At 40.2% G+C, this 21,336-nt stretch overlaps 1 protein-coding gene and 1 pseudogene across 1 annotated transcript in view; both read right to left on the reverse strand.

The window, feature by feature from the left end:
• Nucleotides 1-7,048: 7,048 nt before the first annotated feature.
• MARCHF1 (membrane associated ring-CH-type finger 1) overlaps nt 7,049-21,336 on the reverse strand; it is a 240,864-nt gene continuing 226,576 nt past the window's right edge. The window contains 2 exon segments of the mRNA XM_054576114.1: nt 7,049-7,738; nt 14,824-14,971. Of these exon segments, the coding sequence (XP_054432089.1) occupies nt 7,440-7,738; nt 14,824-14,971 (447 nt within the window). The 3' untranslated portion in view covers nt 7,049-7,439.
• Nucleotides 19,497-20,769, reverse strand: LOC129072592 (glyceraldehyde-3-phosphate dehydrogenase-like; annotated as a pseudogene).

Genomic DNA, 21,336 nt, shown 5'->3' on the forward strand with positions numbered 1-21,336 from the left:
AAATAGAGGCAAGTAAACTGTCAGATATTGGGTTCAAAACAATGGTTCTAAGGAAGCTCAGTGAGCTCAAAGAGAATTACCAAAAACTACAGGGAAACTATGAGGAACTTACTGCAAACTATATCAGCATGAAAAAGGACATAGAAACTATCAATAAGAGGTAGGAGGAAATGAAGAATACCATTTCTGAATTGAAGAACAGAGTAGAAGGAATCAAAAGCAGGCTAGATGAGCCTGAGGACCGAATCAGTGAACTGGAGGATAAGGTGGAAAAAAGCTCCCATGAAGAGCAAGAAAATGAAAAAAAGACTCAAAAAGAATGAAGAGGCGTTTAGGGAAATGCAGGACAACCTGAAACGTAATGATATCCATATAATAGGGATACCAGAAGGCAAAGAAGAGGAGCAAGGGATAGAGAACCTGTTTGAAAAAGTCATGATGGAAAACTTCACTAGTTGGAGAGAAAAAGTCACACAAGTCCAGGAAGCACAGAGGGTTCCATTCAAGAGGAACCCAGTGAGGTCCACTCCAAGACACATCATCATTAAAATCGCAAATATCAAAGACAAACAGAGAATCCTAACGACAGCAAGGGAGAAAGAGGTAGTAACATACAAGGGAGCCCCGATACGGCTAGCAGCTAACTTCTCAAGAGAAACATTACAAGCCAGAAGGGAATGGTAAGAAATATTCCAAGTAATAAAAAGCAAAGGCCTGCAACCAAGACTGCTCTACCCAGCAAGGCTCTCAATTAAAATGGAAGGCAAAATAAGGAGTTTCCCAGACAAGGCTAAAAGAGTATACCTCCACCAAACCAGCACTACAAGATATGCTAAAGGGAATGCCTTAAGAAGATGAAGAAAAAGAGTGAGAGAGAGGCGAACACAGGTACAAAGGGAAAAAATGAATAAGTACTTATCAATAATAACCTTAAATGTAAATGGATTAAATGCTCCAATCAAAAGACAGGGTAGCCAAATGGATAAGGAAACATAACCCACATATATGCTGCCTACAATAGACCCACCTCAGAACAAAGGACCTACACAGACTGCAAGTAAAGGGATGGAAAAAACTATTCCAAGCAAGCGGACAGGAAAAAAAAAGGAGGGGTAGTAATACTCATATCAGACAAAGTAGATTTCAAAACAAAGGCCATAAAAAGAGACCCAGAAGGACACTTCATAATACTCAAAATAAGAATCCATTGAGAAGAAATACACATTGTAAACCTATATGCACCCAACATAGGAGCCCCCAAATACATAAGGGAAATTTGGAGGACTTCTAGAAAGATATAGGCAGCAACACACTGACAGTAGGGGATTTTAACACCCCACTCTCAACAATGGATATATCTCCCAAACAAAACATCAACAGGGATATTGTGGAACTGAATGATGTATTAAATCGAATGGGCTTAACTAATGTATATAGAACCTTCCATCCCAAAGAAGCAAAATACACATTCTTTTCAAATGCACATGGAACATTTTCAAAGATAGACCACATGACAGGACACAAAACAAGCTTCAACGAATGCAAGAAAATTGAAATCATAACAAGCATTTTCTCAGACCACAAGGGCTTGAAACTAGGAACCAACCTCAAGGAAAAAACTCAAAAACATTCAAATTCATGGAGGCTGAATAGCATGCTATTAAACAATGAATGGGTCAATAATGAGATCAAAGGAGGTATCAAAAAGTTTCTGGAAACAAATGATAATGAACACACAACAGTCCAAAACCTATGGGACACAGTGAAGGCAGTCCTGAGAGGGAAGTTCATAGCAATACAGGCCTACCTAAAAAAGGTAGAAACATTTTAAATAAACAACCTAACCCTACAGCTTCAAGAGCTGGAGAAACAACAACAAACAAAGCCCAGAATGAGTAGAAGAAAGGAAATAATCAAGATCAGAGCAGAATTGAATGACATAGAGACTAAAAGAACAATTCAAAGGATCAACAAATCCAGGAGCTAGTTCTTTGAAAAGATAAACAAAATCAACAAGCCTTTAAGCAGACACATCAAGATAAAAAGGGAGAGGACCCAAATAAATAATACCAGAAATGAAAAAGGAGAAATAACAACTGATACCACAGAAACACAAAGGATTGTAAGAAATTGCTATGAGCAATCATATGCCAAAATATTTGAAAACCTTGATGAAATGGACAAATTTCTAGAAAAGTAAAACCTTCCAACACTGAATGAAGAAGAAGCAAAAAGCCAGAACAGACCGAAAACAGCTGGTAAAATTGAAGCAGTAATCAGAGAACTCCCGGTACACAAAATCCTGAGCCAGACAGTTTTACAGGAGAGTTTTACAAAACATTTAAGAAAGAGCTAACTACTGTCCTTCACAGACTATTCCAAAAAATCCAAGAAGAAGGAAGACTCCCAAACTCTTTTAATGAGGCCAGCAGCATCACAATCGCAAAAACAGATAAAGACACAAGCAGGAAAGAAAACTGCAGGCCAATATCACTGATGAACACAGACACTAAAATGCTCAACAAAATATTGGCAAACCACATCCAGCAATACATTAAAAAGATCATCCACCATGATCAAGTGGGATTCATCCCAGGGATGCAAGGATGGTTCGATATTCACAAATCAATAAACTTAATACATCACATAAAAAAAAGGAAAGACAAAAACCATACGATCATATCAATAGATACGGAAAAAGCATTTGATAAAGTACAGCATCCATTTGTGATACAAACACTCAGCAAAGTGGGAATAAAAGGGGCAAACCTCAACATAATAAAGGCCATATATGAAAACCTACAACCAACATCATACTCTATGGGCAAAAACTAAAACTTTCCCACTAAGATCAGGAACAAGGCAAGGTTGTCCACTTTCACCACTTCTATTCAACATAGTATTGGAAGTCTTAGCCAGAGCGATCAGACAAGAAAAAGAAATAAAAGGCATCCAAATTGGAAAGGAGGAAGTAAAACTATCATTGTTTGCAGATAACATGATAGTGTACAGAGAAAACGCCATAGACTCCACCAAAAAACTACTCGACCTAATAAGTGAATTTGGCAAAACAGCAGGATACAAAGTCAATATTCAGAAATCGAGGGCATTTTTGTACACCAACAATGAAATATCAGAATCAGAAATCAGGAAAAAAAATCGCTATATTTGCTATAGCAACAAGAGAAATAAAGTACCTGGGAATAAACTTAATCAAGGGGGTAAAAGACCTGTACAGAAAACTATACAAAACTGAAGAAAGAAATTAAGGAAGACACAATAAATGGAAGAATATACTGTGTTCATGGACTGAAAGAGTTAACATCCAAATGTCCATACTACCCAAAGCAATTTATGGATTCAACACAATCCCTATTAAAATACCAATGATGTATTTCACAGATATAGAACAAATATTTAAAAAAATTATATGGAGATTAACCTGAAGAACACAAGCACATTTGAATGTTGCAGATACAAATCAGCAGAAATCCTGGTAACTTCATCAAAAACTAAAGAAACCACAACAAATGTATGAGTCACTTGTTTATTATACAAAGGCTTTCACAGATAATTATTTTCTTTTCCTTAATTTGCCTTAGGACACATTATTCACAAAACAGTAAGTTGTTAATGCAAGAGAATCAGATAAAACCAAAAAAGTACAAATGCTCACTCTGAAAAAGTGCACACAGTTAAAATAATTTTTTCTTGTTTGTTTTAATGCAAGATCCAATTTCAAAAATGGGCTTTCTTCAGATGTAAGGAAACACTGCAGCCCAAAATAACAAGACATCCTTGCAACTGTATTGATATGTAAAATAGCACCTTTGGGCTGACTTAAGGAAAGAAAAAAGGTTTTCATCTTTCTTAATTAAAGTGTAAGTCTTACACAATTATTATATCACACCTACAATAATGAGAATCATAAGTTTTAAGAGCTTCACTTTGTTCCAAAATATTCATTGGCAAGGCGAGGAAAGGTAAACAATGTCAGGCCGGTGGAATAATCTTCCCCATCTTAACCCCATGACAGTTAATATGATGATGTCATTGCTCTCTAATGAGCTCATTTTCCAACCCAGGAGTATCTGTTTGAGAGGCAACCAAGGAGGGCCTTTCGCAAAACACGATAAATAAACTATGAGGCCATCTCTCTGGGACCATAATCACTTGTACCAGCAGCTCAGAGTGGGTTTTAATCTGAGGGCATTTTGAAAGGACTCAGTATGTACTAATCTTCACTCGGTGTCTCCATTGCTATACCTCAATCTGATGGGATCATTTCTGTTTTGATTTTTTTTCATTTTGTTTTTATTTGTGTTTGTACTTCCGCTTCATGGCCTTTTGGGTTTCACTTATAAAAAAAGATACTTGAATTTCAATCCTTTGCAATTTAAACTTTGGTCCTATACAATAAAAGTGACAGTTCTTAAAAAACATTAACAGCATAAATATTTATGATGTATGGTATTGATAATACCACAGATTCATCATTATAAAAAGCCAAATTTCAACTGAAATTGAAGAATGAACTATAAGCCCATTCTTCAATTTCAGTCCTTTGTCTCAACTCCATTTTACTTCTTATATGAGCAGGGAAACATGCTTCAAAAAAAATCATCATTCTGGATAGCAGATTTTCTTTTTGAAGGATATATCCAGTCCACAAAAGCCAAATCTTTTCACGGAAAGGGCAAATGTACCATTGCTACACAGAACATAAGAAAATAATCAGCATTTGGTTTTAAGTACACATAGTTATTTAGATTGAACCATAACAGCCATTGCAGAAAAACTTTTTAAAAGATTTACATTCAGGAGTTCATGGTTTTAAAAAAGGTCAGAAAAATGGCAGAATAAAATGTAGCCTTTTAGCCTGCTAGAGAGCTATATTATTTCTTCATTTAAAAAAAAAGTCAAAATTTCTGTACAAGTTAATTTTGAGAATTTAGGTGTGGTTTTAAAACACTCTGTCCATCTTTTAACATTCATACAATAATGCTTATCTTGCCTTTTCATTTTAGAAATGTTAGTGTTAAGGGCAGCCCTTAATACACACAGCCTTATTTTAGCCAATCCTCTTCCCACTGTGAAATGAGCTATGCACTCACCTCTCTTCTTAGGTTTGCACAGAATTTAAATGGTATTTTTGGTGGTAATAATCCTTTTCCCTCCAGAGCAAACAGAAGAGAAATTGTTTCTTTTGTTTGGTGGTGACTAGCTCTCTCCCCACCCCAGAATATTTATAAACAGCATCTTGCCATTGCTAAACCATGGGAAAAATGGATTAGTAAAAAGCTTAGAAAAATCAAGAGTTACATTGAATCAAGGGTAATCCTTTGGGTGATGGGCCACAGCGTTCAATTTAAGTTTCATGATTTTTATTACACCTCTTATGTCCCTATTTGTACAGGACTTTTGGTCCAGTTACCTCAATTTTATTACCCTTGGGCCTTTATTCCACATCCCTACAATAAGTTTTAAGGAAGATGAGTTATAAACCTTTTGTTTCCTGACCGAAAACATTTTTCTCATGTATATACATGAACACACACACATGCCACACACACATACAGAGTGGACATTGTTTCCCTTTTCATTTCTAGGAATCAGGACTTTCTTGAACTCAATGTCAGCACTAATATTCATGTCATCTTTCTCATTAAAAGGTTCTTTCTTTCCCCCTTTTCCCATGGCAGTCTGTGAGGAACAAGCACATGGAGAGTCAGAAAGTGCGCCAATGCGGTACCCAGACTTGGGCAACGCCATACCCATGCTTTGGTTCTCACGGCCGTCACGGGTGCCTTCTCACAATAATAAATATGACAGCTCACAAAAATAAATCACCTTTTTAAAAGTAAAACATCTTTCTCTGACAGGCCACTATATCTATAGTCATTAATCTAGCTCACTGCAATATCATTCACGCTTCAGTTTTACATGAATATGCAAAGAACACAATAATCAACTGAACTGTCAAACCTAAACAACCCAATTTATTACTTAGCACAGAATCTGTTGAATGCTTTTGCTTCCCAGCTGAGCAAGGGGAATACTGTCAACTTTTACAAATAGAGTGTAAATGCTAAGCTACTCATCTGTCAGGTTGACACCTTATATGGATTTTTTTTAAAAAGCCTTACACATTTGACATTAACAAAATATGTAACCTTTATTTCCCCTATCATAAGCGTTTCTTCGTAGCAAACAAGTGACTTTCAGAACATTGCCACAGGCAGACTGCTTTATCTTTCTATACTTTTTTTTTTTTTATCTTTTAGTGACTTCATCTAACTCTTCAACCAGGCTATTTAATTTGATTAATTTAGCGCTTTGTAAAATTATAACATTTGTGAGACTTTGAATAATAGGATGAATTAAGCTGCTGTTTTGAAATATTCAACTGTTGGATGAATCAGAGGCTCTGTCTCCAATGTAGGGCTAGGCTGGCCAATGTGGTTAATTCAAATTGAGATACGCTTGTAAGGGTAAAATACATACTGGATTTTGAAGACTTGGTTCATAAAAAAATTTACATTATATCAATAGTTTTTGATATTGATGACATGTTGAAATAACCTGACTATAGTGTTAAATAAAATATATTATTAAAATTAATTTCACCTTTTTATTTTAAAGTTTTCTAAAGGAGCTACTGGGAAATTTAAAATTTACATATTTGGCCTGCATATGTAGCTTACAATATATTTCTGTGAGACAACACTGTTTCAGAGGGTCCAGATAAAATATGTAACCTGATAGCTGATTTCAACTTCTGTCAATTAACAGAGCCAATTAAATCCCCCAAAATCTCAAAATCTTTCATGATTTATGTATAATTGCAAGTATTAATATCTTCAAATGTGTATTGCATCTTTTTAAAAATCATGCATCTCAAAACAACTGGATTGCACTACAGCCATCAAAATAATATTATCTGTAAAAGTGTGACTATCAAACGATGCATCCTCCAAGTGTGCTTCTGGTGGGCCTTACGGATAATGCGAGCAATTTCAAGCTTACAACCAACCGCGTGTGTTATTTCCAGATGAGATAGTTAACACTACGAAACCTTAGAAGAAAGACATCGCGATTCAAGTCTGTACTCTGACTTCCCCTGCTGCCGTGAAGACTCATGTGTCCACGCAATCTGATGATGAACGCCGCCTAAAAGCGTCCCTTGGTCTGGCGGTCTTTGATTGTTTTAGAAACTCCTCTTCAGCCAACTTTTACGTATCACACTTCAGACCCTGCTTCATGGGATCCTGGTCATTTGGTGTCTTTTCCTCCTTTTTGAGCGAAGTAAGGAAAACTGAGTCAGGAGGAGAGCGGGGAGAAGATAAGGAAGAGTGAGTGATTCGGGACCGTTTCTGTCATTTGTAGTGGCTGAGGACTAGAAAGACACTCTTCCGTGAAGGGAGGCCCACCCGGTCCTGTCACACGGGGATGACTTCGGGGGGGCTGCCTTCCGCGGAGGGCAGTGAGCTCGTGCCCGTCTGCAGCACGGGCACGACGACAGCATCCTTGAGGTCCGTGTTGACGGCGCACGAGCAGCTCTTCTCCTGCTTTTTGGCAGTGTCCGGGCAATTCTGCACAAAGATCACGCGGTTGTAGGCCTTCAGCCTGCGCCACAGCTGGACGTAGGCTTTGCACTGTACGTACATGAAGACGAGACCTCCTGTGAAGCCGATGGCCACCACAACCAGTTTCGTCCAAAAGGGCCATTCAAGGACACCTTTGGAAAAAAAAGGGGGGGGGGCAAGAATGTTATCACCACGGTGTTATCTATGGGGTCGGTAATTTTTTTCTTTATGACTCCTTCAAAAGACCATGCCTGCCTGCTAAATTTTGTAGGTAAGGGATATATTGCTGTATAAATGTAAAATTTCATGAGTAAGAGTTATAACCTGAATTACTTAATTGCTTTCAGGTATTCTAAAGGTGTTAATATTGTATACGAAGAAAGTCTCTTACCTACCACTATGATGATAGCTCATATTTCTCCACCTAGAATCAAGTACCTACTATGATTATTAGATATGACATAGATTTTTAATACTTTGATATCCCTTGTAGTTAAATCTTTAAGGAAGGATAGTGAACATACTGAGTGAAAGAATCAGAATTTAAAATCCTTTTAACAAGGGAAAGTAATAAGCAGGTGTGTAAGATTGTCCATATAAGTCTGCCTCCCCATCCTCATTCCCTTAAAAAAGTGAGAAAGAAGCGACCCCATCTCACCAGAGAATTCCTGAGTATAGACATGCATAAGTTTAAGGGTTGCACTCATTTTAGTCAAAATTTAGTCAAATTTTATATTTTGTTACTGAAACCACAACTTTTTTCCAATATAGCCAAAATAGTGTTGCCTAAATATATATTATCAATGTAAAAATTATTAATGTTTATTATATAGCAAAAGATAACTGATACATCCCTTAAAAATGGAGCTAATACTAGTATTTATCTCTTAGGATTTTTAGTGTGGATTGAATGAATTAATGGTTCTTGACACATATTGCTACAAGAATGTAAATTGTTGTTATTGTTGCTATCTGAGTGATTTACCATTACCTTGCCATGAATAATGCACTTCCGTGTATAATGCACACTCACATTTTGGGCCCAAACTTTCAGGAAAAAAATCTTTTGTTTTAATTTTTTAATTTTATTTTTTATTTATATTTAGAAACAAAACTGATTATCATATTCCAGGACATTATTTTGCATTCGGATATTGTTACTGCTTTCTAGAGCTACACTTTTAATGCATAAACATAAATAAAAATTTAAAATATTTATATAAATACAAAATTAGTACTACCCATGTATAATGCGCACCCTTATTTTTCCCTCAAAACCTTGGGCAAAAAAGTGTGCATTATACATGGCAAGATACAGTAAATGCTTCACGTCTTTGCCTTAACGGGTTGTAGATTAAGAGCAAAGCTTTCACTGGAGCCCATACTAAGACCTCTTTAACTTCACTGGGCTTCAACCTTTGGCTGTCCTTCCTGGATGCTCGGCAATGACAACCAGGAACCCTGGCTAGGGTGAAGCCTGGTTAGCAGCCAGCCCAGCCTCTGGCGTTTTGTCTGTGCTAAACCTCCTCACCCTGTGCCCCTGGGCATCCCTTGCAGTTCTAACTCCCTTCTTGGGATGAGCTGAGAAATCTCACCAGAAGTTAACTACAACAAAAGGTCCTGAAATGTTTAAGTGGCAACTCTGTGTGTAGCATTTGTTTGGAAACACTTAACGCCAGACTTTCAGATCACTGCGCCAATGGCTTGCAAGCTGGGGTCCACCCTCCGGCCCCTTTCAGACTCATCTCCTTTCCAGCAATATTGTTTCTCTGAAAATATATTCTATTGGTAATAGAATAGGGTCCCCACACCTCTCCATTGGAGGTATGTGTACTAAGTCACCTGTCTTGCCTGTTTACTTTTTTAAGTTCAATTGGGTAAGCCACAAACTCTCATGTGGGTGTTTATAATATATCTACAGATATGGAGGCATATCACCAATTGCCTCATCTTTGAAACAGTGATCTCTAAGATCTCTTCCAGATTTTGAATTCAAATTCTCTGCATATTCTGCATATCTTATGTAGAAGGCCATGTGACTGGACAGGGATAGTGTATACTTAACAAATACAAAAAGTAATTGTTAAGTTTGGATCTTTTTGGCTGGGCGCTTAGGTTATGCAGAATTATAAAATGTGCTTATATCAATGGTGTGTATGAGTGGTAGAATTGGGTGGTGGTTTTCTCCTTTGCATTTATCCTGGTTGCTTCTCTTCACTTGGTATATTATTTAAAAAAAAGTTTCACATATTTACAACCTTTTTCTGAACTTGTTTTAATGGTGAACTTCACTGTGAGTAACTAGGTTTGCTATGTGCAATATTGTCTACACACGATGTTTCAGTTTATCTGATGCAAGGTCAAGTTCATGGTATCGTTGAAAGATGAAACATAAGAAATTTTGGAGAGTATTCAGTCCAACTTAGTTTTACAGATGAGGACATTGAGCTTCAGAGTGATTAATTATTTTGTTTACAATAACTACCCAGTAATCAAGGCAGAACTAGAGCCCCGGCTTCTGACAACCAGCCCAAATCAGTGTTGATCGTACAATATCTGGACTGTTAACAATAGCAGCACACATGATTAATTTTAAAAGGAATAGTTTAAACAAAAATTCTGAAAAGGAAAATATTGTATGGATTGCTGGGAAGTGATTTTTAACACATACTCTAAACAGATGGTTAGAGCCACGGTTCTTATCTGCCGGGCTCAGCCACGGTCAGCAATGATGTTGGAGCCTCTGCTAACCCCGAGCGCTCTCTGAACAATGAATCATAGCCCCTGCCTTGGAGACACATAGAGGCTTACAAGAGAATCAGTCATGGGGGAAACAATCAATTGGTTATGCTAGTCTCAAGATGTATACACTTAAATAGTTCTGGGGCAATGTTAAAATCTGTACCTAGAGTCTTTTTAATAGATAGTATAAAACTGTAATTTTTTTTGGTCTGTGTTTTTGTGTTTTGTTTTCAACACACAAATATAGTATACTGGAACATTCTTCTAGAATGTGTGAAGAGAAGGCGCAAAGAGCAATTTCTCCCAAATTACAGTTTGCAGTATGGGTGATTCAGGATGTTAAAGTTTCAAGTACCATGTTTCTTTTTTCTTTTTTCTTTTTCTTTTTCTTTCTTTCTCCCCCCTTCACAGGTGACAAGAATAAAGAAGTGAGGTGAGAGAGCTATCTGGGGCATCACACATATTTAATCTGAAAGAGCAACCATTTAAAAACACAAATGTTGTTTTTTTTTTCCTCCCCCTTCAGGATAGTTATAACAGTTCAAAAGATTTGCTGTTTTATAGTCAACCTCAGTTCTGGTTGAAGAAGGACAACTTGTTCCTATTCAGATATTTTTAAAGGTTTTCAAGATGGAATGAAAATATGTTGACTTTGAAACAATTCAGTTTTTTTCCCCCAAAGAGCTTTGCAAGTAGATTCAGGGTCAGCACTTGAAGTCCCAGTGCCAAAGGAAGATGAAAACAATAACAGCTCACACAGATGACCACCTACCTGTGCTTTGGGAAGTCAGATTTTAAATACAATTTAAACATAAGTACACAGGACACCATTCGCAGAAACCACTGCGGTTTCCATTTGAAACTGGCTGAGTTAGGGGCAGTCCCAATGGCAAGTGGCTCTGGAGAAATAGCTATGGGCACTGCTTCTTTCTAATTAGCTTGCTCTTTCATTCAAAAGTTCTGAGCACCAAAGATAAAAGTTTTCTAATTTTCACTTGCTTTTAAGAAACTGAAAATAAATTTTTAAAAGTATATGGCAGAAAGCTGACTCGACCATATACATATGTTTGTGGAAGCTGAACTTTGGTTATCATTCAAGCTTCTCTCCTGGGAAATCTGACTAAGGGTCCCGGCTGACAGTCCATGAAGAGACTGTTTTCTGAAATTCTGCATCCGCCCAGAATGGAGAAAGAAAAAAAAATTTCTTTGAAGAAAATACGTAAAAGAAAGATTAACGATGGGGAAGCCTGGGTATGAGGCATTCACACTTAGACATTGCTTCTGCAGCACTAGCCGGGCCACCAGAACCCGGACGCAGCACCCAGCACCTGAGGTGTACTGGGGAGCAAGACAGAGGCCCCTGCACTTGCTCTGAGCTCCGAGGCTGTGAGTGGGGGAGACAGAGAGTGGAACGAGCCACTACAATAACGCGTCCTGATAGGCGGCAGAGCTTCTCAGCATGGATGCACAAGAGAGTCTCTCAGGGATAATAAAATCTAAACCTTTGGGGATAAAACAGAGGCCCTGTAGTGGCGCCTCTACATAGGAACTTCCCAGGTAATTCCAATTAGGCAATCAAGGTGGAGTAAGGAGCGAGAGAGGAGGGGTAAGGGCATGTTGCTATGGGAGTGCCTGGTTCTCCATGTGTGGAGGACATCACAGTCACTTGGCTTCTTAAGCACTAATTGCTGGGCTCCATCCTCAGAATTTCTGATTCATGGGTCTGGGGTGGGGAGGGGCCAAAATCTGCATTTCTTTAACAAGTGTCCAGGAGATGCTGATGCTCTTATTCCAGGGAACACGTTTTGAGAACCACTGCGTAGTAACGATGATTCTAGTGTAGGGAGCTGCACTAGGTTTCCCAGAGGGAGTGAAGGTTACGGTGAACTGCCAAGGCTGAGTGGGGTTAGGGCGCGGAGAGCAGTGTGTTAGAGTGTGGTGGTGGGCAGGAGAAACTGGAAGGACGTGTTTCCTGCACAGAGCAAAGCCGAGCAAGGGTCAGGGAGTAGATTTGGGGAGCGGACGAATGTTCAGCCTAATTGCCTATAGCTGGGTCATGGTAGGGCGCTGAGTCCCATTAAAGAGTTGGGGGTATACGAGTATTTGAATAATGGCTAGTTAGGGATAGGATGTGATCGGATTTGTATTTTGTAAGTTTCCTGGGAGCACATTTTTGAGTATGGGTTGAAAGTGGGAAAAACTAGACAAAGTCTAGTTAAGAAGCTATTGCAGTTTTCAAGTTAAAGGTACAATAGCTGGCACATGGATGGTGGCAGTGGGGAAGGAGAGACCCGGGCAGATTCCAGAGGTATATGGGGCAGAATATATAGGACTTGGTGATTGACTTAAGGTAGAAGTGAGGGAAAGGGAAGAGATGAGGAATGAAAACTGGATTGGATTTGGTTACTGGGTGTTAGTAAAGCCTTTCCCACAGGTGTTAGAGTGGGAAGTGGTAGTAGATGATGCGTCTGGACACACTCAATTTGGTGCCTGGAAAACCTTTAAACAGAGACATTGAAGAGGTAGGTAGATCCATGATGGGAGTTCAGTATGTGCTAGGGAGAAATTTGGAGGGTCATCTGCATAGAAATGACAACTGAAGACATAAGGATCTCCACGGGGACCAGAGAATGAGTAGGCAGAGTGAGATAAATGGAAGGAAACAGGGGGCCATGGGTTTCCTGGGTTCTGGATTGAGACTCCCAAGTTCATTAATCACTATCCACTCCACTCCCATGTCTCCGAAGTGACATTGAGTAAATGAATGTAAGAGGGGGGTTCTGACCTGTCTATGAATGAATGCCATATGGGATTACTTCTTGCTGTGTCTAGGAGAGGTGCCCTTCGTTGTTCCCTCTCACGTGGCGGAGGGAGGACAGGAAGAGCCCAGCAGACTAGGGCAGCTGCAGCAAGTCAGGGCGACCACTGGGGCAAACGTACAGTTCTCAAAACACTGGACTCCAAGCTAGACATCTACAAACGTCAGGTCCCTGGCTATCATGCCTGCCCTCGATTGCTAGGAAAGCACTGGAGCCGCGAGGCCGCACGTCGGGGTTGGGAAGGTGGGGCTGGCAGTGGAATGCCTCTGTTTTTCCATAGATGCACAATGCCGTGTTTCTGGCACATTTTCTGGGACTTGGCTTGGGCCAGTACCTGTAAATATAGGGGACATGGATTTAAAAAAAAAAAAATTCCTACCCTCTAGGAAATTACTTCCTACAGCATCTCAGGAACAATGCATAATGTAGTTTGATACAAATTGAATAAAAATGAGTTAGGATTGAACAACAACAACAAAAAACCCCCAACAAAACCTCACCCTACCTGTGTTTCCAGCCACCGTGCTTTCATTCTTATTCAAAAGACGACGTTGGGATCGGTAACTCGGTCGCCACCCCTCACCTGGATTTCCCTCCGCGCTACAACTACTGTAAAGCACTTCGCAGTCAGCGCCTCAGGCAAGTCCTCCCAGTCCCTTTAACGGGCCCCGCCCCGCCCCGCCCCGCCCGTTTCTGGAACGGCCGGGAGAGCACAGAAGGGCGCGCGCTGCTGCCACCAGGAGGGCAAGTGTGAGAATGCAACATCCTGCCCTCCTGTTTTTATAAAACACAGGAAACAGGAGCAACAAAGTTTTCCCTTTAATTTTTTCCACTTTTTCCTTCTTTTCCTCACTTCTTTCTCATTTATTCTGTTTGAGGAAGGTGCATAAACATTTTCACAACACTGTAAACATACAGTGTTATTACCTGAACAATTTCTCCTATCAAATTCACCAGCGGTGTAATATTGTTTCCTGCCCAACCCCCTACCCGCTCACCGCGAATAGGGTGGGGCTATGGGAATATTTCTCACTATTTTACCAGCTATGACTGAGCATGTATGGCCTGGCAAGAAAGAGAGAGGGTGCCTTCAGAAGTGAAGATAATTTTAAACGACCTATCCATTTTAAACGTTAGAATGTGCCTTAATGATTGTTAAACATCCTTCTCTGCAGACTTCACAATCAAACCTAGTATGTTTAAAATTTCACACCATAGCGTTAATCCACTCCATCACATTGTACAGTATTAACAAGCTATAACAGTCTCTACTAGAGGATCATCTTATTCATGTTTTAAAAGAAGCAATGACTACGGTGGATTAAATAAAAACCTTCCGTTTTTACAACTGTTTGCCTCTACACATCAGGAAGAACCTGATCCTTATTCTGCTCCGGAAAAGTCGGGAGCAGTGGATGACACACGGGCATTTTTCCCTTCTAAGATTTACATGGACTTGATTAATCTCACATCTCAGCTTGGGATCCCATATATCGAACGCTTCACAGTCAGAGTAGTGATCAGCTGCATAATGGGAGAAGACTCAGTTTCCAGTACTAATTTCTGCTAGTGTTTCATTCATGAAGATCTAAACTGGGGAAATGGTTTTCCTACTCAGCTCTGGGTATCGTCATAGAACTCGAGAGAGGAAAAAAAGAAGAGAGACACACTCTTACCGTTATCATTGCCTTGCTTGATTTCTTCCGCCGTCCGATCTATTAATACATACAAAGACCAAACCACGCAGGTGATGGCGATGACGTGGAATGTGACGGAGCAGAATATTTTCCTCCTTTCGCTCGTGGTCATCTGTAGTTTCTCCCACTGCAATCACAAACAAATCACACAAATCTGCATTTCCAACTAGGAAATTCTGCTCCCCATTTATATCCCACACACAGATCAGAAATGGAGGGAAAACAGTAAATATTTGCCATACCAGAGGACACTATAATGTTGAAATAACTCTTCATGTTTAGAAAGATTTGAAATCATAACCCGTGGCATGAAAGATGTGAATAAATGTTAAAATGAAAATGATATTTTCCTATTCTCCAGATGAATTACCGGTAAATCGTCATTTCTGTTTTGCTAGCCTATAGTTTTCTTGTCTGTAACATAAACAGGATAGGGGTAATAGTGCACAATTTTTAGAAAGCATTTCCTTTCAGGTTTCTGCATATCACTTCTTTGTGATACTAGGTTATAAGTAGTAATACGTAATTTCTTCTTGGATGAATACATAGCTTGATCTAGTGCTGCCTTTCTGAATGTACAAATCTAACAAAGTATTTAAATGGCTGGATGATATCTGTGAGAGAAAGTCAACATGGGTTTACAACTCTTCTTCCAGGAAACACTCATTTTATTATCTGGGCAATGAGCTAAGCTTTTAAGGACCTATCATTCTTACATTCTTTACTTAACTATGCTCATGCTAAAGCAAAACTTTAGAACTTTGAAGACCCCACCCCACTCCCATGTACAATTCCATAAACAAGCAAAAACAAGAGGGCATAAATTATGCCCCCCAAAGTCCTGGCTCTGTGACATTGGCAAAGTCCTTTAATTTTTCTGGGACTACTTGCTTCATCATAAGATGCAAATTGTGGCCGAGGCTGTGACAGAGAGCTTTGGAAGAGGTTGCCATTCTTTTCTTCCTTTATTAACAGATTTAGTAATTCTATGAGGGTTGGCATTATGCCCAGTGAAAAGCTGCTTCCCAGCCTTCCTTGGCAGAGGAGGACACTGGCTGTCTTCCAGCAATGAGATATAAGTGGCTATCTACTGGGATCTCGAGATTTTGCCATTGTGACACAGGAATTGTCCCTTCCTCCTTTCCTTCATTCTCTTTTCTTTGCTACCTGGAATTTATAACTGACAGTAAGAGTCCTTACAGCCATCTTGCAACCTCCAGGAAAAGTCTTGAGAACTGGAGAGACCTGAGCCCAATTAGCAGCAGCACCTCCAGGTGCCACTTACATGCAAGGAAAATAACGCCCAGCCTGATGAAGCCACATGTCTCAGGACTCTGCTACTTGCTATCAAATACGAGTCCTGGTCGATGACTCAGAGAGAGAACCCCTCAACTTCCCTTCCAGTTTGATGATAAGATTCTATGACTTCATTTGGAAGGGAATACAATATGTCAAGTCTGATTATGATGCTGCAGAGCTTCTTAAACATTTTAGGAAAATAAATGTTTTATTGCAAACATTATCCATTTTTCTCCTTTTACTGGCCAATCATCACACAGTTTTCTTTATAAAGGTTTGTTAGAGCAAATGAAAAATTCACACTTCATCTTGTAATTTCTTTTTCATCAAACTATATTTTACATAGTATTTTAAGTAAATAATGGAGAGCTCTCAGTGATGTGGCTAAGGGAAACCACATCAATCTAGAATCTGTATTTAATTAAACTGATAATAAATTGAGAAGATTTTAATTTGTATATCCTGGCTTTTATCAAAACTTCACATATATGTGAAAGCCTGCTTTTTAAAATTTTGTTTTGTTATTGATGTAATGTCAATCTCACAAATCTATATAATTATAGAGTAGAATATCATCATTTGGTTATAGCATTTTGTGATTTAATAACCATTTCTTGAATTACCTCAATATTCAATATGACCAAATAAAAATGCAGGATAGTATAAAAGAGCAGTTTTACATGTTCCAATTTTCTAAATGTCTGCAGTGGGTGAGAATACCTGCAGTAACAAATGTTCATAGCACCTCAGCCCTCAATTTTACAACTGACTTTAGGAAAGAAAAAAAAAACGCTTAAAATTGGGTCTTGTAAATCTGAGGAGCATTTTGATGCAGTGGCTGAAATACATTCTTCTGAATTAATGAGCCTCAAATAGAAAAGTATCAGCAGGGCTGACAAGGATGGATCAAATCCTGTAAAGACTCCTAGTTCCAGGCAATAGAAATTCTGAAGTTGTCACACTTCCTAATCTCAGGAGTATTTATAAAAAAGTGAAGCGTGAAGGGACCATCCAACATTCCTTCTTTCCTTTACAAATCCTTACAGGGACTATTCAGGAATTCACTGGTGAGAACACACGTAAATGTGGTACCATGGCGCCCTCTGCCGCATAATCACATTACTGTATACAATCGTCAGCACAAGGCGCCGTCAGAAATCAATGTATTTTTATAAAATGTTCATTCACATCCTTGCATTTTCAGGTTTATATACAAAATGTGAACAAGTTTTACAATCCTACACAGTAAGGAATATATTGATAACCTTATTTTAATAAAGCTACCATGAAGGGGCCTTAGTTTAATATTGGGGATGCTGACATTAAATACCAGTTAACCAAAGATTTCGTGATAGCAAAGTGATAATACGCACATAAGTATTTGTACTCCCCTGCCGAGTTTTATAAAATAATGTGGGCTAATATTTACTGTTGTGACCCCGCCAGAAGGCGGCATTAGAGAGGTATTGGAGCACCTCATTGGGTGCGGGCAGCATTACTGTCAGCATCACCTGGCACCGGTTAGAGATGCTGATTTTCCCGCTCCGCGTTGCAAGGGCGCTCTGCGGCTCTGCCCTGCGGTGGGCGAAGCATGGCTCTCTGCCAGCGAAGCAACGTGATGTTCGCCTTGCCACCCGCAGGGCGCCAGGGCCACTGCCTTTCCGGTTTAGGTTATTTCTGAGTCAAACACTCACCCTCAGATCTCTATTTTAAGGTAACACGTCTCTCCAAGTGGTCTCAATGAAGTTGGTGGAAAAGCTAAAAACTGAGCAGCAAGAGGAGGCCACGCAGCAGAGCGCACCCCCCAGCCCTCGACAACCCTTCACAAACAACTCCCCATCTGCCCCCGCCAGTCAGTCATCGAGTTGTCCAGTTCTCTTTCATGCCTTCACAATGGCGCATAAGCTGAGGTGGGCCAGGCCAGCTCTACAAAATCTTATCTCCCAAGGAAGCGGTCTTGGAACTTGCTTTAGGCTTTATAATTGTCGAGTCTTTGGTACCAGCTTCATTGTTCTTTGAAGAAACATTGTTCTTTGGTCCCTTGCAGAAACCCCTCAATAGCAGGAAGAATTGAACAGAACTGTTTTTCACTTAGAAATATGCTACTGGTGATTACAGAATAGTCTCAGAGATGTAAATTGCAGCATAGGGAATACAATCAATAATATTGTAATAAATATGTATGGGGTAGGTGGGCACTTGAAATATCAGGGGGACCACTCTGTAAAGCACATGATTGTCTAACCACTATGCTGTGCATCTGAAACTAATACAGAATAATGTTGAACGTAAACCTATTGGAAAAAAAAACAAAAACATGCTACCGAATTTTCCTAAAAAGATTTCCACATTGGAGGATAAATTAATGCAAACAGTGTTTCAGTGAAATCTTGCATTTGCTCTAGCTAAATCAAATGGTGCAGGTTTTCTAATATACATTACTTTTATTTATATTCTGTCCTAAAATATAAATTCAAAAATACTGCCTAATGAGAATGCTTTTTAAATCTTTGTACTAGTGAAGACTAAAGGCAGTTTCTTTCCACAATATCAAAATATACGAGATAGGGGCTGCATAACTACATCCATTTTCTTTTCTTCCCGACATTTCCACTATATTTTCCAACGTTGTCAACAGAAAAAAAGAGAATCACCTGCAAATCTCCGTAGTTCTAGAGCAAACAACTACCACCAGGTGGAGCCAAGCCCAAACTGTTGTTATTTCAAGGATCATTGTTTGGTTGTTTTTTCAAGTAAAACCAGACCCAGAAACTCCCAGCCTACCAGCTTCCCAGGCTCCTCCTGGTCATTTCATCAGGGTAGCATACATGAAAAACCACATTTTTACTGTTTAAAAGTTTCTCTCCCTCTCTGCTTATTATATTATTGTGGAGTTTTATTGCATATGAGTGACAATAATACTGAGATTATCAAGTCTAAAATTTATTTCATTATCTACATGCTTAAGTAAACTATACTGTGCGGGAGGATCGCAAGTGAATCCTGCAAAAATTCTGGGGCTTAGAAAATTGATGAAGTTTCTAGAGGGCCCATTGGTCTGGGGCAGTGGTTCTTAGAGAGTTCTCGAGAAGCTTAGGCATCACCGTGGGTCTTGTCAGCGTTAATTAATTAAAGAAGGCATCCATTTGGCTGAGGTGGCTCTAATACTGAGGTGGCCTCCAGCCTACACAAGCAAACAAAAATCTAAGCTTGTTAATGCCTAGAGGTTGGGAAATCAAAACCGAAGAAGAACCAATCACAAACAGCTAAGTGTAAGCGGTAGCCGATACAATAATTTCCTGCCTTTGCCTCTGTACGTTTTTTTTTTTTTGTTTTTGTTTTTGTTTTGTTTTGGGGGGGTACAGTGAACTTTATTGATGGTGCATGACAGGGCAGGGCTCCTTAAGCCCCTCCCCTCCTCAGGGGGTCCAGGATGGAAACAAGATCAGGAGATTCTCAGTGTGTTGGGGGATCGATTTGGGGCAAGGACTCCCCAGCAGCTGAGGGTCTCTCTTCCTGTCGCTGGGGCTGGTGGTTCAGGGGGCTCTTACTCCTTGGAGGCCATGTGGACCACAAGGTCGACCACCCTGTTGCTGTAGCCAAATTCATTGTCATACCAGGAAATGAGCTTGACAAAGTGGTCATTGAGGGCAATGCCAGCCCCAGCATCGAAGGTGGAGGAGTGGGTGTCACTGTTAAAGTCGCAGGAGACAACCTGGTCCTCAGTGTAGCCCAGGATGCCCTTGAGGGGGCCCTCTGATGCCTACTTCACTACCTTCTTGATGTCATTGTATTTGGCAGTTTTCTCTAGGCGGCAGGTCAGATCCACAACTGACACATTGGGGGTGGGGACACGGAAAGCCATGCCAGTGAGCTTCCCATTGAGCTCAGGGATGACCTTGCCCACAGCCTTGGCTGTGCCAGTAGAAGCAGGGATGATGTTCTGGGCAGTCCCCCGGCCGTCACACCACAGCTTCCCGGAGGGGCCGTCCACGGTCTTCCGGGTGGCAGTGATGGCCTGGACTGTGGTCATGAGTCCCTCCACCATGCCAAAGTTGTCATGGAGGACTTTGGCCAGGGGGGCCAAGCAGTTGGTCGTGCAGGGGGCATTGCTGACCATCTTCATGGAGTTGTCATACTTGTTGTGGTTCACACCCATCACAAACATGGGGGCATCGGCAGAAGGGGCAGAGAGGATGACCCTCTTGGTGCCACCCTTCAAGTGAGCGCCAGCCTTCTCCATGGTAGTGAAGACACCTGTGGACTGCACAACATACTCAGCACCAGCATCACCCCATTTGATGTTGGCGGGATCTCGCTCCTGGAAGATGGAGATGGACTTTCCGTTGATGATAAGCTTCCCGTTCTCAGCCTTGACTGTGCCTTTGAACTTGCCGTGAGTAGAATCATACTGAAACATGTAGACCATGTAGTTGAGGTCAATGAAGGGGTCATTGATGGCGACAACATCCACTTTGCCAGAGTAAAAAGCAGCCCTGGTGACCAGGCGCCCAATGCGGCCAAATCCGTTCGCTCCGATCTTCACCATCTTGTCTCGGGGTTGAGGCTGGCACTGCGCAGGAAGACCCGGCTGCCTGTCGAACAGGAGCTTCCCCCTGGTTTCTGTGGCTGGAGCACTGCTCACCACTTCCGGTTTGGCATTGTCTTAAAATTCTTAATATGTCTCGGTTTGTCTTTTAACGTTAGAAATGCAGTAATTTGGGGACAAACGGCGGATTTGACTGAATCAGAAACTCTGGCGGCGGGGGCCCTGCAATCTGTGTTTTAATTAGCCCTCAGCCCTCAGGTGATTTTGATGCAACCTAAATTTTGAGACGCTCCTGCCTAAGGAAGGATGGTTGGCGCAGTTGCGTGGTGACATCAGTGGAGTCTAATTAGGAGTAGCTAGCATTTGTCACTCCCTGACACACAATCATCAGTAGTTCAGGGACAGGAAACCAACAAGGCAGTTTGATTACTTGGCAGTAACCAACCTGTAATATTTCAGGTTGAGTGAAAAATCACAAAATCCGTGAATTTTTTGGAAATAAAATCATTTGGCGTCAGCTCATTAATCACTGAAATTGTTTCATTTTTTAATTCCACATTTCATATGAATGTTTAGGTACCTAAAATCCTATTATAATCTACTTTTATTAGTTATAATTTCAAATACTTTGAGAAAAAAACCAA

The sequence above is a fragment of the Pteronotus mesoamericanus genome, unplaced genomic scaffold, assembly GCF_021234165.1.
Source record: "Pteronotus mesoamericanus isolate MK-2021 breed Mesoamerican mustached bat unplaced genomic scaffold, CSHL_Meso_final contig_32, whole genome shotgun sequence".
Taxonomy (NCBI): Eukaryota; Metazoa; Chordata; class Mammalia; order Chiroptera; family Mormoopidae; genus Pteronotus; species Pteronotus mesoamericanus.